We start from the raw sequence: 17,430 nt of genomic DNA on the forward strand, positions 1-17,430 counted from the left end.
ACTAAGTCAGATTAACTTAAATATGAAATTTTATATATTTACATTACTTGAATACCCCAATGTATCATGTTCAGTGAATTCAAGTGTAAGCCATAACTGCGACTATTGCTGGTAGAAGGGAGGGAAGGCAGCGCTCTAAAATAGCTAACAGGTGAAAGTTTTCAAGTTTTCTGCTAGTATAATTTGAAAAACCTCCACAAAGGCTTCCTGATGTAGCCCTGCATGGTCCATCTGATTTACTGCTTTCGGGGGTCACACGTGACAACGCAGACTGCTTTCAACACCTCCATTTCCACACTTCCATTCGCAAGACACCTCAATATTCTGCTCTCTTCTAATGGACACTGACTTTTAGAGACCGATGCTGCCATTTGAAGCTGGGAGTTAAACCTTTTTAAGATGATTACTTTAAAAACTTAACCTGACATACACGAACTCAACCCTGAATGTCAGTATTTGTTCTGCTGTTATCCAACGCAATTCATCATGTTTCAGGCTGTCCTCCCTTTTTCTGAGGTCGGGCAGTACTGGTGATAGAACCTAGGGCCTGACACCGAAATGCCCAATGCCTCTTTCCTTTTTAAAATTTGAGAAATGGCCTTGCTAAATTGTTCAGGCAGGCAGGCTGGCTGGAGCTTGCTATCCTCCTGACTCAGTTTCCCAAGTAGCAGGATATAGGCTTACACCATCAGGCGTAGCTTGTTTCTTTGTTATCCTAATTAAAAGGCAGTAGTGTCGTCTACTGAGATGCTACAGAAATGCATGAGCTCATCACCAGCCATGGTAGGCTCATCTCGGCAGCCTAAGGGAGGTAAGCCTCTCCGTTATCGTACCACAGCTATGGGCACCCGTCTCTCACCCGGTAAGAGAACTGGCTGTTCAGCGAGAGCGCTAAGCAAGGTTTGTGGGTGCTCCAGCCAGCCTATCTGCCTTCCCATCTTGGCTTTCTTATTTCTGTATTTTAGCTTCATTAAGCTACATCTTGTCTCTTGAGTTATCTGTTACAGGCTAAAGGGGTTACCCCTTGCCTTGCAGTTACTGGAAGGCAAAGAATTAAATTAGATGTGCTATAATACCAAGACTTTGCCTTAAGTAGCAATTTCTCTGTACATTAGTTACAATTTTTCAGCCATACGGTGGGGGGTGCACTTTTAGATGCCCAGTTTATCTATTCAGTCTGACATGTATTTACTGAGCATTTACTGTGTTTCTTATGCACTGCTCAAAATATAAGCGGTACATCAATGAAGAAAATCAAGAAAAACTCCTGCCCTTGTGTGACTTTTTCAAATAGAGGTGGACGGGAATTAACAATCACTAAACTCTCTATACTTGAAAGTAGTCATAAATGCATAAATGCTGCACAATGAAAAACAGACACAGTTGCGAGATCTCTGCAGGGTAGGCAAGGATGAAGCTTAATACATATACTAAGGTCTTTGCTAAAACATATTTTTTTTTTAAAGAAAACATGGTTCCCATTTGGTTTTCTATGTTTAGAAACCCAGGACATTTCCCACATAATGCTCCACTAAATTCCACACCTTTTTCTAATGCCTCTGGGTTCTATCCTGATTTGACCACTTAGAGGACTACGTAGCTATCATCCTCCTCTCTGGTCTCTCCTTACTGTATGTAACCCATCCTTCCATTTGTGGATTATGTGCCTCAGAGTAAGAGAGGCTGAACAGAAAACTGCACAACAGCCCCGGTGGCCGGTGAATGAACAAAGAACACAGAGCATAAACACTGACTGCAATGGTATTGAGACTCAATGGGCAAATACGAAGTCACTCAACTTCTAGGAGAGGCCTAGAATCAACTTCATGGACAGAATGCAGAAAATGGCTTGGCTGGGTCAGCGGAAAAGACGGGGAGTCACTGACTAGCACAGTGTTTCAGTCTGAGAGGATGACTAAGCTCTAAGGACGGTCAGAGTTACAAACAATGGCAGGTTCTTCATGGCACCAAGCTGCTCAATTTCAACCACCAAAACACATAATTTTTTATCTTATCTTTCACTATAATAGACAATGGTCAATGAGACCAAGGGCATCAAGTTCTTAATAGTTTGAAACATATTTGATTCAGTTATTAGTAAATGGTCACATATATGAACAACATACAATTAAATTTATAATAATTTCCACGTAATTATCTTATGTGAAGAGGGAAGAAACAATTAATATTACATTTATTTGAATTGTCAATTTAGTTTTAAAACCAAGTCAATTCTAATATGATTATCACCTCTCACTATCAGGAAAAAATAATTCTACTCCTACCTAAAGCTTAATTTAAGATGCACTTATATAATGTAAATACATATAACCTAGCTTAAAATTTTTATACATAGTAAATGCCTTAATATTTATAGATTACCTTCAGAAACCGAACTGAACTCACAAAAGCATATATTATATCAAGCGACATGCCAATAATGCAAATATCATTTTATTTTTGTCACTGACAACATGCCATTGTACCACTGATTTCTTAAATATTCCTTATGAGCTCATTAAAAATATAGTTTACATTTAAAAATGTAACACGAAGTTCTCTATAAACAGCAGACACACATGTTCTCTATAAACATAATCTTTTCTTAATATATTTTCCTACTTTGTTTCACACATAAATAACTTAATCTACAACATCATAAATAAAACTATCAACTCTCTGTCCTAGAAGTAAATACAAACTGTGGAGTTTGAGGAAGTACTTTCTGATTTTATAAATCATATGCAATACGTGCATCAGCAAGCATACGATTCTCACAAGTTCTGTCTCCCAACTCGGGAGAGCTGCCTACCAAAGACCTTTCAATTTACTTAGTAAAGATGCCATGCATTTAAAGTCAAACAGCTGTAAGCTCAGATTCTGTTTGTTGACGTCATGTCTCATTATGTTGCCTCTATAGACCAAGGCAGACTGCGGGGCACAATTCCTCTGCCCTGTCTTCTGGTAGCAGGGAATAATAATCAATAGTTGAGATTAGTTTAAGGGAAGCAGAGAGGGTAGCTACTTGGTTATTAAATCTTTTAAAAACCATTTCCACTTGTTTGAACTATAAAAAAAAGGTACAGAAAAAATGAATGCTTGTATATCATTTAAATGTCAGAGAACTAAAATTAAAATTTAAGAAATAAAAAATTCAGATTAAATCCATATTAAGCTTGTGAAAATATCCCACTGAGATTCTGTAACAGGAACAGAACAAATACCATCAAAAATTTCTTTGAATTTATTTTTAATTTAGTTTAAGTTTTAATGGTATAAATGACACACAAAATTTTTCTGCAGTCATAATTACTAGTATACATTTCATTAGTTTTTACTAACACGTGGAAACCCTACCAATTTGTTAAAATACATCACCTATATACTGATTAAATAGCCACCCATGATTAAATAGTAAGCATTCCTATTATTTTTATGCAATAAAATTAAAAGGAAATTTTTGCATGTTTGCTGTTTTTACTTTATACATTATTTTGTAGGCATTTGGGTATAAAATTTAGAAAGAAAAGCACTCTCAGCTACTCTCTTTAGATTTAAATGTTCAAAACTACAGATAATGCTAAGTCAAGCCCAGGCATTACTTTTAGAATCTAAGTTTTAGTTAATACAAAAATTGATCTTTACACTTTTGGTTAGGGTTAGGTTAACTGCCAAAAAAACTACTTAAAACATTAATATTCTGTTGAGATGATTAGAAGACATGCTTTTGATCCTTTTTTAAAAAACAAGATGTAAAACACAAAAACGCCAAGTTCATAAATGGCAGCTGAAATCCCATCAACTTCTAGCCCAATGGAACACATAGCCAGTTACTATGCATAAACAATTCAAAATTAAGGTTTATAATGGAAATGTCAACAAGTCATAACTGCTATTCATCACCTCTGATGTGTTCCACCAACTCCAACCAGGCACAGCAGCTGTGTACATCAGATAGATCCTGTTTAGAAAATTACAGCTAGCAGAGCTATAAATAAGGAATACATAAATAGGAGCACGGCAACACCAAGGAACTGGGGGCATAACAAAAGATGGCTGTGATGGAAACACGCCTGTTAGCTCTCCCTTAAGCCACCTCCCACTGACTTACACAGCCATGGCTTTACAATTCTTTTTAAAAGAAAACATTTTCTACACAGCAACCAGTAATATCACTGTACATCTTGACTAAAATGCAATCTTCAAATTGTCTTGCAGATCTTGACATATCTGTTCAGGACTTCTCCAGAAGTCAGCTTGTATTTTCGGCAGCCTAAGAACAAGAAAGCAAGACTTGTGATTTCAGAAGAGACACTTTGGGTAAATCTGTCAGTTTTATACTATACTGAACAAACAGCTAGCTATTCCCCAAAATAAACTGAATTGCTTTTATTGGGAAAATATGGTGGTTTTTACTTTTGTTGTATTATAAAGACTATCTTTCGCCAGGCAGTGGTGGTGCACGTCTTTAATCCTAAGGGAGGCAGAGGCAGGTGGATTTCTGTGAGTTCGAGGCCAGCCTGGTCTACAAAGTGAGTTCCAGGACAGTTAGGACTGTTATACAGAAAAACATTGTCTTGGAAAACAAAACGAAACAAAAAAAAAATTGTCTCTTAAAATTCACTGCTAGATTACAAAGTTATTTCTATCATCTTAATAAAGAGAGCATGTAAAACTACTACTCATGACCTTGTTTCCAAGATCTTTATTAGTTTGTTTTATTGCAGTGCAGAGACAGAATTAAAAATGAGAAAGACTAATTAAGCTACAAAGTAGGCAGAACACAAGCAACAGAAGAACAATGAACATGTTTTTAATCTCCTTCTTCATTTATCTTTTGCTAAAAGGTATTGTTTGTGATATTATCTACTTAAAAAGATAAAAATTGTTTTATTGTAATGAACTCAGAAAAAGTGTGATCACTTGCGCTCCCAGTCCCAAACTCCACACATCAACGACAGTTAGAACGTCCCTTCATTTAGGGTTTTATACATCAACGACAGTTAGAACGTCCCTTCATTTAGGGTTTTATACATCAACGACAGTTAGAACGTCCCTTCATTTAGGGTTTATATATCACTACCAAACTCCACACATCACGACAGTTAGAACGTCCCTTCATTTAGGGTTTTATACATCAACAACAGTTAGAACGTCCCTTCATCTAGGGTTTATATATCACTACCAATTGTATTTTATGTACACACACTCACCTGTCCCTTGCCAGCATTTTGTCCTCTCTCATTTTCCTTGGTCTACTTCCTAAAGCATAAAGTGCCCCCCCCCCCCATATACAGCTGTTACACAGGCACATATTATAGGCTAGGGTCTGCGTATGAAGGAGAATGCTCAGGTTTTCTTCTTTCTAATACTGGGTAACCTCCCCTTCCAGGTGTGTCTGATCATTCACCAAAACCTGATCGGATTGTACTTCTGGAATGACTGAAAGGATAGCTGGAGCTACAGTTCAGCTTTGCTCCATGAGGGAGAAAACCCTGCTTCAAAAAACCGGGGACAAAATGAAACAGAGACTTATTTATACAATTTCTTAATGCCAATATGAAAATGATGAACTTTGTTTGCTTTTTGAGACATGGTATCTCTATGTAGTTCTGGCTGTCCTGGAACTCACTATGTAGACCATGCTGGCCTAGAAGTCAGAGATCCGCCTGCCTGTACCTCGAATGCTGAGATTAAAGGCATGCACCACCACCACACAGCCCTGAAAATGATAAATTTAATCTTAGAAAAATACATGATTTACTTCTATTTCTACTTATTAATTAACATTTCCCCTTTAGTTATTTTAAGAAAATATGGTAAAATGTTGGGAAAATTATAAATAATGCAATAATATAAAAGGTATAACCTTTTCCTTCACAGGCAAAAGACCTTGTTTTCCTTGCTTTTCTCTCCAAGACTTACCACACACAAAAGTGTTAGAACAGAGTTTAAATATTTTTGCCAGGTGTGGTGGCACTCCAGAGGCAGAGGTAGGATGATCTCTGTGAGTCTGATGCAGGCCACAGATACATAATGAAACTCTGTCTCCAAAAAAACCCAACAACAAAATCTGGCTTACATATTCTTTGTCAATCTTTGCAAATGAAAAGCCAGGTCAACTCCTTAACTCTCAACAGCTGGGCTACACCGCTACAGCTTCTGCTTCCCTGGCAGCATGTTACAAATAGCATCAGCAGTACCTGCCACTGTATGGGGGGGGGGGGGATGCCAGTGCAGCCTGAGCCCATGTCTACTGTAGCACTAGGAAGTATTCACTTAACCACCATCTAGTCTTCCTTTTCAGTTCTTTTTCATTCTGCTGTGAAAGCTATATTCTGAGTTTTTAAAAAGACAAAGAAGGGAAATGAATTGAAAGGAAGCTGGGCAAAACCCTGTGAAATGCATTGAATGTTAAGGGTACAGAGAAGTGCAAATAAAAAGAGAGGACCCATGCATGCCCCTTGATGAGAAATGGCTGAAACTAAGACTCCCAGTAATGAACACGGATGTACGTGAAGCAAAGGAAACTCCTATGACACTGGAGAAATATAAATTAAGACAACCACTTTGGGAAAGCTTGGCACTGTAATGATCTATTAAGTTGGTAACACACACAGGCTACAGCCCAATCATTTTATGTCTAAGTACATATCTAAACCAAATGCACATATGTAAGCATGAGGAGACATGGGCTACAATGCTCAAAGTATCATTATTTACAACAGTCTTACATCGAAAACAACTCTGTATCTACTCATAGTAGAGAGGGCAAATTGTAGTATTTGTAGAAGCAAACTTATTTGCAAGAAAAGAAACACAGCACAGTTACATTCATCATAAGCAAACATCAAAACATGCCACTAAATGAAAGAACCCACTTAGTAAAATTCCATTGAAATGAAGCTTAAAACTTTGACAAAGTTATAGTAGCTTTTAGACATCCTGTTCAGTTAGTGAGACTGGTAAATGTCTACTACAGAACTCAGGAGACTAGAGGGGAAGGAAGACGGAGGAGAAGCAGGCCTGTGGCGGAAACAGGGCTTTCTAAGGTGCTGGCAGAGATAATCATATGGTATTTAATTCTGTGTGTGCGCGTCTGTGTATGGTCAACACGGGATGTCTTCCACAGACACTTTCCACCTTAGCTTTAGAGAGCACTCTTTTGGTGGACCTGGAGTTTATTGCTTTGTCTACACTAACTGGATAGCTGGCCCAGAGAACCTCCATCTCCACCTCCCCAGCTCTAGGAATAAAGACATGCATTCCTGAACCCAGCTGGGGATCAAATTCACCTGTGATGTGTGTGTTGTAAGGACTTCCCAGCCCTTTTAATATTTATAATTGATATTTACCCTGTAAGTATGTTTTGTTAGGTTTCACAATCAAAGAGTAATAAAATAAAAACCCCTGAGTTGCTTTGAAAAACAACAATCTGAAAAACAAGCTGTTTTTCTGTTGGTCAATAACCGTCATCACTTGAAGCTTCAATATTCACGGTCAGTGGGATTCCTGACCAACATACATACAGCCTTCTCTCCTGTCTTCACATGTTTGTTTCTGTTTATGTGTATTCAAATATCGAATAACGACCCCCAATTGCTGGATTAGAAGCCACCCTAACTCAGTATGAACTCATTGTAATCTGTGACAAACAAACCAGTTTCAAATATGGTTATTCGTTGGTTCTAGGGATTAGGACTTGGAGTTTTCCATAGGAGGTACAATTCTACTCAACACAGAAAAATTCGAGCAGATTCCTAAGAAAAGATAACATGACCTGTCAGAATTTCTGTGATCTGAACTTAGCTTCTGGTCTTGACTTTCTCCTGATGACTAAGTTAGTTAACTGTTCGGTTAGCATCTTTCCCATAGCCTCTTAGTCATTCCCAGCTGCGAGGCTGACCAACACCGCAACTACCCAGGTCCAGAGCCATGGTTATGTGTTGGCTCACTCCAAAACCCACTCCATCTCTATCTGCTGGAGCATGGGGATGGGAGTGGAGGAGTCCTGCGGACCCAGGGTTGCGGGATCTCCATGACCATGACACAGGGCAGAAACGGAATGCCCAGAAGTCCCAGCGAGAGCCCAGATCAATGGTTCTTTGCCATGAAGGCCTGCATGGAAGCCTGTATAGATAAAGGGTTTTCTGCATGACTCACTGTCACACTGCGGCTTCCCTGAAGACATTTTCCCTTTCTTTTTTCTTCCTCTTAAATTTTGCTTTATTTTGGTGGGAGAAGGTTGCAGGGGCAGAGGGTGGAAGCGAGAGGACAGAAGATGGGCGGGATCAGAGGCATGATATGAAAGACACAAGATGAGTAAAAAGAAAGAAAGAAAACAAGCAAAAAAAAAAACCTTAATATGCAAATCTAACCTTTAGTGCTTCAGAACCCTTGCGAAGCTCCTTAATAACAGACGATAAAGCTTCTGGGTTGATTCCTTGTTCACAAAGTCGTACACAAATAGATAGCGTTTCCATATCTAAACCGGTATTCAAAATCTTTGAAATCTCAAGCAGAACTGAAAAAGATAGACATATTTTTAAAAAGCATTTAAGAACTAAAAAAAAAAAAAATGCATAGAGCACTTCTTTTTTTAATTTATTTATTTATTAAAGATTTCTGTCTCTTCCCCGCCACCGCCTCCCATTTCCCTCCCCCTCCCCCATCCCCAATCAAGTCCCCCTCCCTCTTCAGCCCGAAGAGCAATCAGGGTTCCCTGCCCTGTGGAAAGTCCAAGGAACCCCCACCTCCATCCAGTTCTAGTAAGGTGAGCAGCATCCAAACTGCCTAGGCTCCTACAAAGCCAGTACGTGCCATAGAGCACTTCTTAATGGACTGACCGGGTTTTATTTAGGCATATATATATATATGTATAAACACACACACACATGCAGTAACAACTAGTAAAAAAATTGAGACCATAAATTTGAAGAACAGGGGAACATGGCAAGGTATGAAGGAAAGAAGAGAGACATTTTAATTTCAAAAGTTAAAAACAATGCAGAGTTAAAGAATTTGGGGAAAAGCACATTGATATAATAGTTTTCACATGAAAATCAGTTTCCATTCACATACTTTTAAAAATATTTAATATTCTTTTGTCACACAATATATCCTGATTATGGTTCCCCCTCCCTTCACTCCTTCCAGTTCCCCCCACTTCCCCTTCCATCTAGATCCCACTCCCTTTCCATTCTCATTAGAAAACAAGGGGTAATATATATATAATACAATATAATTAATATTATATAAACTAACACATCAGAGTTGAACAAAGCAAACTGAAGAAAAAAGCCCAAGAAAAGGCACCAGAATCAGATACCCACTCAGGAGTCCCATAGAAACACTAAACTGGAAGCCAGTATGTACACAGAGGACAAGGCGTAGACCTGCGCAGGTCCTGTGCATGCTGCCTCAGTCTCTGAGCTCATATGACCTTTGAGTATGTTGATTTAGAGGGCCTTGTTTTCTTGTGTTTCTTCCGTCCCCTCTGGCTCTGAACAATCTTTCTGTCTCTTCTTTAAAGGGATTCCCTGAGCTTGGAAGAGAGGGATTTGGAGACACTGCATGTAGGACTGAGTGTTCCAAGCTCTCTCACTCTCTGAAGAGTGACTGGCTGTGGTGTTTTTTTATTTTTTCCCATCTGCTTCAGAAGGAAGCTTCTGATGGCGGAGCTGGGCATTGATCTGTTAAGGAGTCAACACTTCAGGATTCAGAAACAGCATGTACTTCTCAGCTTATTTATTTATTTATTTTTTGGTTTTTTGAGACAGGGTTTCTCTGTGGCTTTGGAGCCTGTCCTGGAACTAGCTCTGTAGACCAGGCTGGTCTCGAACTCACAGAGATCCGCCTGCCTCTGCCTCCCAAGTGCTGGGATTAAAGGCGTGCGCCACCACCGCCCGGCCAGCTTATTTATTTTTTACACTTACTGGTTGACTGACTAATGCATGTATGTCTCCGTGTGGGTTTCCATAGGCCACAGTGCACAGAGGTCTGAGGGAGAACTTACAGAATCAGGTCTCTCCTTCCATCACATAGGTCTTGGAGATCAGACTCAGGACATCACCTAGTGAACCATCTTGATCTTGCAGCCCAGTGTTTCAGTTTTAAAAACTTAAAAATAGTTACATAACAGTCTTTTCATGGAAATGCCAACTTCTTAACCTCTCAGTTGTTGTAAGATTAAGCTGCTCCTACACTTCCCCCACTGAAACACTATTGTGATTAACTGTGATACATATGTATATACTAAATTATATTCCAAGACAAATTCTAAAAGAACTACTCAGCAACAAGAGCATTTAAAGCTGTAGAACCTTCTGAAATAACTGGATAGAGTAATTGCATTGGTTGACTTTACTGATAAAAGCTTATACACTTTAATTTCACTTTCAAACATTTTATTTTACGTGCACGAGTGCTTCACCTCTCGGTACATATGAGTGTCACATACTTACCTTCATTTCGTGGTAGTTCATTGAAGTACCTTTTTGACATTAAAAGCAGCAGCGTTGAGCAACTAGGTAAATAAGTGCTTTTCCAGGAACCCATTTTTTTACAGGACAGTTCCATTGACTTTGTTAAATTGTGATGTTTCCCATAATGTGTTTAGAATTCAAGTCAACTGATAACATATTACCTGCTGTATACTTTCCCCTGGCATCATGCTTAGGATAGTATTTCCCATGCAGAGTGAATTTATCATTATTCTCATCCAGCACTTTCTCCCTTCCATAAACATTTAAATATTTGATTCCTGGAGTGTATATAGAAGAAAGGATCCTTTTCTCAGAAATAAGCCAGTTGCTACATTGTAATTTATTGAATGACACATCCTTTCGTCACTGGACTGCTATTGCTACCTTTACCACATAAAAGTTCCCAGATGGGGCTGGAGAGATGGCTCAGAGGTTAAGAGCACTGCCTGCTCTTCCAAAGGTCCTGAGTTCAATTCCCAGCAACCACATGGTGGCTCACAACCATCTGTAATGGGGTCTGGTGCCCTCTTCTGGCCTGCAGGCATACACACAGACAGAATATTGTATACATGATAAATAAATATTTAAAAAAAAAAAGAAGTTCCCAGAGATCTACACAGCATGGGTCTTTCATAGCCATATTATTAATTACTAATTTATACTGCACACAGTAGGTTAAATATTCTTCTGCCACTTTCATGTAAGGAATAGCTTTTTTATTCTCAGGTTAAAGTCAGACATTTTCATAATTTCCATGAAAAATTTATTGGGCTTCCTACTTGAACTGCATGAAAGCATGGATTTTTGGGGGGAAATGGACAAGTTAACAATACTTAGTCATGTGCTGGAGAGATGGCTCAGAGGTCAAGAGCACTGGCTGGTTTTCCAGAGGTCCTGAGTTCAATTCCCAGCAGCACATGGTAGCTTACAACTATCTGCAGTAGTGGCATCTGATGCCCTCTTCTGGCATAAAGACGTACACGCAGATACATAAAATAAACAACACTTAAGACACTCACTAACTCGGAGTACTAAACACTGCCATAGTATTGGTGTCAACATGCAACTTTCCCCACTTTTCATATTATTTATTTTCATGTCTCATAGTTCAATGTGGATCTTAAAAATATACTTTCTATGTTAGTATATGGAGTACAGTTCTCAATCTCTAGTCTAAATTCTAATGCCTGTGGGTTGCTTTCTTTCTTTCTTTCTATGGTCTGAATTTTTCTCATCCTAACTCATATATACCCAGTGATTAGTGGCCATGTACTGGAAATTCTACTTTGTTGGCACTGGACATCTTTATCTTCCTATGAATATTCTTGAGCTAATAGTAAATATAGTTACCTGGAAACTGATCCTTTCAGGTCTAAATCCTCAAATCAGTTGGGCAGAATCACAGTCCTACAGTGAACAGTTGATTAAGCTACTAAGGTAAGTCCCTTTCAAATACGCTAATTACTGCACAAATTGTTTTTTCTATTCTGACTTACAGAACAACATAGTCCTTAGCTCTGTAGAAGCATCGTGTTATGTTCCTCTAATATGCTGTGTGTTTTGTCCCTCCGTTTTCTGGTTGGTAAATGTGTTAACTAGCCAATGCTCTTTGATCTATGCTACTGACCTCCAGAATTTCCTTTGCAGCTCTCTCAGGTATCCCCTCTTCTTCCCTCCCTCCCCGCCTTCATGTTTTAACTCTTCCTGCACTGCTCCTTAGCTCAACCCCATCGTCCATTGGGTCCCACCTGGCGTGTCTGTGCTGCAATGAGGCCTGAAGACAAAGAGCCAGGGTGACAGAAGCATCACTTCATGTATTTCCTGTGACTAATACTCAGTTTCTTGGTATGTTTTGCATGGGCTTTTGTTTTGTCAAAGTAGAAGTGTATGCTCAGTATGCGATTCCATTTTGTGCAGAAGTACTCAGTTTTACTTTTTCAGGGTTGACAGCTACTGATATTTTGCTCTTCCGTGACATAAGTGTTACTCATGTTACCTGCTGATTTTAGTGACTGTACTAAGACTTCAATTTCCTCCAGATCATTTGTAGTGGTATAGTATTTGTATTTTAGTAAATAAGTCTTGCCTGAGGACCAGAGGCAAAGTTAGAGCCACCAGAGGTCAGATAATGGTGACACATATTCTTAATCCCAGAATTTGGGAAACAGAGGCAGATGGATCTCTGTGAGGTCAAGGTTACCCTGGGCTCCACAAAATTAATGCAGAAGCAAATCCAGGTGCTGGTGGCCTACACCTTTAATCCCAGCACTAGATGGAATATAAAATGGTAGGAGAGGCTTGTCTGCTTAATTTTGTGGTCGCTCAGTCTTGTTAGAGATAAGACTTCTCTAGTGGCCTGGCAGCTTTGCTTTTCTGGTTTTCAGGTTTTGAACCTCAATTTCTGTCTCTGCGTTTTTATCATTTGTGCTACAATCACTTGTTCTTGCTTTCTAACTGAACGTTTACTCCCAGTGATTTCCTATTTTTGTCTGCTGTACCTGCCTTTACATAATTTGGTCTATTTCTGGCGTTTGTGTACTGGAGAGTGCTCTGTGACTTCCAACATAGCAAGAGTGAAGGAGGATGGTCAGCAGTGGGCTCTCTAGAGCAGACCACCTGAGTTCAAATTCCACCTTTATTCTTATAATGAACCAATCTCAATTTGCGCCTACTACCATTCTGTAAATATTAGGCAACAGTCCTTTTTTATAGGGTTAGTGTAAGGACTAAGGAATCACTTGGAACGGTGCCTAACATACACTAGGACTCAGTAAATGCTTAGCCATTACCTATTACGGCTTTTCTCTTTTTTCATCTACTTAAGGTACTCTGTGACTCGTATGGGAAACTCGTCTGCTCACAAGCTCTTTGACACTCCTCTCACCCTGGCCTCGAGCTCTCTGGGCGCAGCTTTATAGAAGCATCTTAGCTCAAGACAAGACTCAGAGATCACACGGATGATGTGTCTCCATTTCTGTCATGGCAGATGGTACGTTTCTGCCTGGTAGGCAACACTTCCCTGGGCTCTATCCTCAAAACCCCACTGTCGTTCCCTTCTGCTTTCTTTTTTTTTTAAATTTATTTATTTAAGGATTTCTGCCTCCTCCCCGCCACCGCCTCCCATTTCCCTCCCCCTCCCCCAGAAAGTCCCCCTCCCTCATCTGCTCGAAGAGCAATCAGGGTTCCCTGACCTGTGGGAAGCCCAAGGACCGCTCGGGGGCAGACTCCTGAGAGAGACGCCAGGCCCTGCTTCCGGGCAGACATATGTGATGAAGCTCAGACCCAGGATGGACGTAGGCTAGAATCTTCCCGGTAAGACCGGTGCTCACAGATTATTAGAGATGGGTTGATCGGGATATCAGAATTAGCCAGTAAGGGCTAGAGCTAAAGGGCCAAGCAGTGTTTAAATGAATACAATTTGTGTGTAGCGGGGACGCAGCCCTGCCGCTCGTGGGGAAAAATCTCCATTTTTCATCAGTGGAGACTTTCTTTTCTTGTTTTTGAACATGGCTATATTTAATAATTATACTTCAACATTACTTCCTAATTTTTATATCCCTAACACATGGAATTTCTTTACTTTAACTCTGATTGTTTTCTTAAGAGTCTACTTAACCATTGTAGATTCCAAGGTTACTTTTGATAAATCCAGGAAGACCCTATTAAAGAATTCAGAAGTTTGAGAAGCTATTGGCAGATACAAAATTTATAAAATCTAAAATTGTGCGCGAGAGGTTCTGGTATAAAATAAACTCCCCTCCATTCCCCCCACCCCCACCGCTCCCTTTCTTTGGCACACATGCTCTTTTCCCAGGAGAAGAAGGTCCTCTGGGGATAGACTTGCTAGCCTCCAGAACTATAAACATTAAATCCCCGTTCTTTAATTTATACAGACTCAGGTAATCTGATCTAGGAAGGCTAGATTCACACTCTCTGTAAAATAAGAGAACAGTATACATCTAAAATGAATGACAGGGGGACTTAACTGATTTTGAAAAGAAGTATTTGAGGCCGGGAGGTGGTGGTGCATACCTTTAATCCCAACACTTGGGAGGCAGAGGCAGGCAGTTCAAGGCCAGCCTGGTTTACAAGAGCTAGTTCCAGGACAGGCTCCAAAGCTACAGAGAAACCCTGTCTCAAACCCCTGCCCCCCCCAGAAAAAAGAAAAAAGAAGTCTTTGAGAAAGACTTGTCTGAAGTAAAACCTTTGACTTTAAGCGTGAGAAGACCACAAGGCAGGAGGAAGTGAGGCAGCGGGAAGCACACCTTGTGTGCTGGCTCTAGAGCAGAGGGAACTTTCTCAGCTCACTAATGTGCACAGCCGGTGTCAACGTGGGCTTAGGAAGGGACAAAGGAGTAGAAAACAGAGACACGTGAATGCAGTAAGACCTACTAAGGAATTCAGAAGTTTCAGGCATTATTGGTAGATATAAAATGGGAGTTTATACTTGAGTTTAAATATGGGTTTAATTTTCGAATGGGCCATATATGATGTGGAATCAATCTACACTGCTGTAATTCTGGGAAAAGACTGGTAAATGGCCTAGACTGAAGAAAACAGTGACGCTGTCGAATACCAAATTAGTGGGGAGCTGTAAGGCCTTTGTGGAGACTAGGAGGCAGGAGCGACACAAGGAAATCAGAGGGACCCCAGGCTTCCTTCTTGAATGAGCAATGGGATGGATGGCATTAGTGTCACTGACTAGTCTGATGGCTCTCAACACCTTTCTTGAGGAAGCTTTTGGAAGCTTACTACCGGATACATAAACTTGCTTCTACACTGAAGTCTTTGGAAAGAAAATGATCAGAAATATAACTACTAGCAGTAAAATTAAAATTTGAGGAGCCACACTGAAAGGGAAGCAGAAGGTAGTTGAAATCTGGCTGTTTTAGGAGGGAATGTTGGAAGTGAATGCTGACTGTGTAACATGGACGTGAGAGGAGTACCTGATCCCATAGCTCTTACGCTCTGTCTGGGCTGGGGCACATTGGGCTCCTTTCGAAGGCTGCAAAGCTTACCTGTCCCCCCAGGCATGATCTAGCTTTTACAAAGTCTACTCATTGACAACTGTAATGAAAACTTTACGGGGTGGGTCCCACTACTATGGCAAACCACTGACATCAAACGCTGAAGTCACTGTTAGGTAACACAGAGAGGAGGGAGAAGATGAAAAAGACAATAGATCTTAAACTGCTACTGAGGAAAGAAATGGGATGCAAAATGCATGAAATTTTCATGCTGACTCGCATCTACTGATTTAAACGCAATGAAACCTCACACATACTCTTCCTCCATCAGAAACAAAAACACCTCTGGTCCTCACTTTTACCTCTTCTTATGTTCTCTAATTTTCATTTTATATCAAGTCCTCTCAAGAAAAGATGGTGATGATGCAACCAATGCCAGAGCTTAATTCTTAAAGCAAGCAGTCCCACCAGAAGCTTCCTTTCAAAGAAAACTGGCTGGAAGGAAGGCCTTACCTTCAGAAAGAATTCAAAATACACAGTGATGCAAAGGGATGTGCACCAGAGACCAGCATTCCAAGGACACACCAGAGGCAGAAAGAGAAAGATCAGGAATGTAAATGAGGTCACCCTAGACCAGCAAGACCCTCTCTCAGAACACCCCCCAACCCCAAACTCCCAATGGCACCCATGGCAAGATGGTGATGTGTTTAGACAGATAAACTCCATGGCTACATAAATTCACCTTAAGAAGCAATAAGCCATGGAATGCACAGGACGAAAAACTGGCTGGATAACAGACTTTTCAGAAAAGGAGCAATGTAGCAAACAGCAGCTAGGTGGGAAAAGTGGATGTAAAGATTCTAGCAGTTTCATTCCTAGCATATGAAAGCAATGACCCGTGCAGGCCATTCCCAGAAGGAGAGGTAGGATAAGATGGCAGGCATTTAGTGAAGGAAACCAAGGAAGTAGGGTTGACATCACCTTGTGTTATCTTTTAAGAAAGAGGCTGAGAGGGTTAAGCCCTTGAAACCACCAAGGCCACTGCCTACACAGACTTGAAGCACCACAAGTACTGGGAAACGAAGGCAGACACGTGCAAATAGAACGTCAGCTAATGCGAATGAGAAGGCAAAAAAACAAATAAACCTTATCATTTTTTGATACACACTTTACCTAGCCCACATCAGACCCCGCAGCTACAGCTTTATTTTACAAATAAGACGACTACGGTTTATGAAGCTGAGTGTTGGGTCCAAGAGACCGAAGACAACTCACAGACACTTGGACACGTGCGTGCGGACACACCCACAGCTGCGGCCACCCGTGTCACCCGGTCTACAACAGAGCTGGGAGATGAGGACGGGGAGATATGCTCATTTGCTGGAAACACAGAGCTCCTTACTGAGATGCCCGGGCCCGGGGGCTGAGGGGTGACTGAAGGGTCCACGACTCCTTTCCTTCGCCCGGGGACATCAGTCACCAGCTTCTCCGGCGCCATGGGGCGGGTCGCCGGGACCCGGGCTGGGTGTGTAACGGGCCGCCGCGAGGCCAGAACGCCGCGCGCGCGCCAAACTCCGCCACCGCGGAGGCCAGCGCTCCAGACACCGGGTCGCCAGCTTCGAGGTGGCGGCTGCGGGTCCCCTTTCCCCAGCCTCTCGCAGGATGGCGCGGGGGTTTGGACGCGGGGACCGCCGGGCCCCTCCACGACTCCTCCATCTGGGGCTCGGCGCAGGGAAGCGCGGGCCGGGTGAAGCGAGCGCGAAGCGTACTCACCATCCATGGTCTCCCTCACCGCGTTCAGGTTGGCCGCGGCCGCCGCACCCGCGCCGCTGCCACTGGCCATGGAGGAAAGAAAGCCCGGGCTGGCGGGAGAGGACCTGACCCGGAAATGGAGCTCCTGCCTCTTCTACCGCGCGGCCGCGCTCACGCCGGCCAAGCCCCGCCCCCGCCGGCCAGGCCCCGCCCCCTCGCGCCAAGCG

The 17,430-nt window shown here is 41.4% G+C and overlaps 1 protein-coding gene across 1 annotated transcript; it reads right to left on the reverse strand.

Annotated features, from left to right (window-relative positions):
* Window positions 1–2,432: 2,432 nt before the first annotated feature.
* Mzt1 (mitotic spindle organizing protein 1) lies at window positions 2,433–17,416 on the reverse strand. The gene is made up of 3 exons (XM_075949570.1): window positions 17,225–17,416; window positions 8,379–8,524; window positions 2,433–4,273 (listed from the first exon to the last, which is right to left on the reverse strand). The coding sequence occupies exons 1-3, from the start codon at window positions 17,292–17,294 to the stop codon at window positions 4,253–4,255; spliced, it is 237 nt and encodes a 78-aa protein (XP_075805685.1). The 5' UTR covers window positions 17,295–17,416; the 3' UTR covers window positions 2,433–4,252.
* Between the last annotated feature and the right edge of the window lie 14 nt (window positions 17,417–17,430).

Source organism: Microtus pennsylvanicus, chromosome 15, assembly GCF_037038515.1.
Source record: "Microtus pennsylvanicus isolate mMicPen1 chromosome 15, mMicPen1.hap1, whole genome shotgun sequence".
Classification (NCBI taxonomy): Eukaryota; Metazoa; Chordata; class Mammalia; order Rodentia; family Cricetidae; genus Microtus; species Microtus pennsylvanicus.

Excerpts from the sequence above, each read along its gene's own strand:
- Mzt1 (XM_075949570.1), bottom strand. The coding sequence starts at position 17,294 with ATGGCCAGTGGCAGCGGCGCGGGTGCGGCGGCCGCGGCCAACCTGAAC. Across the intron at positions 8,525-17,224 it reads GGTGAGGGAGACCATGGATG|TTCTGCTTGAGATTTCAAAG; the intron begins GTGAGTACGCTT and ends TATCTTTTTCAG. Across the intron at positions 4,274-8,378 it reads AGGGTTCTGAAGCACTAAAG|GCTGCCGAAAATACAAGCTG; the intron begins GTTAGATTTGCA and ends TCTTGTTCTTAG.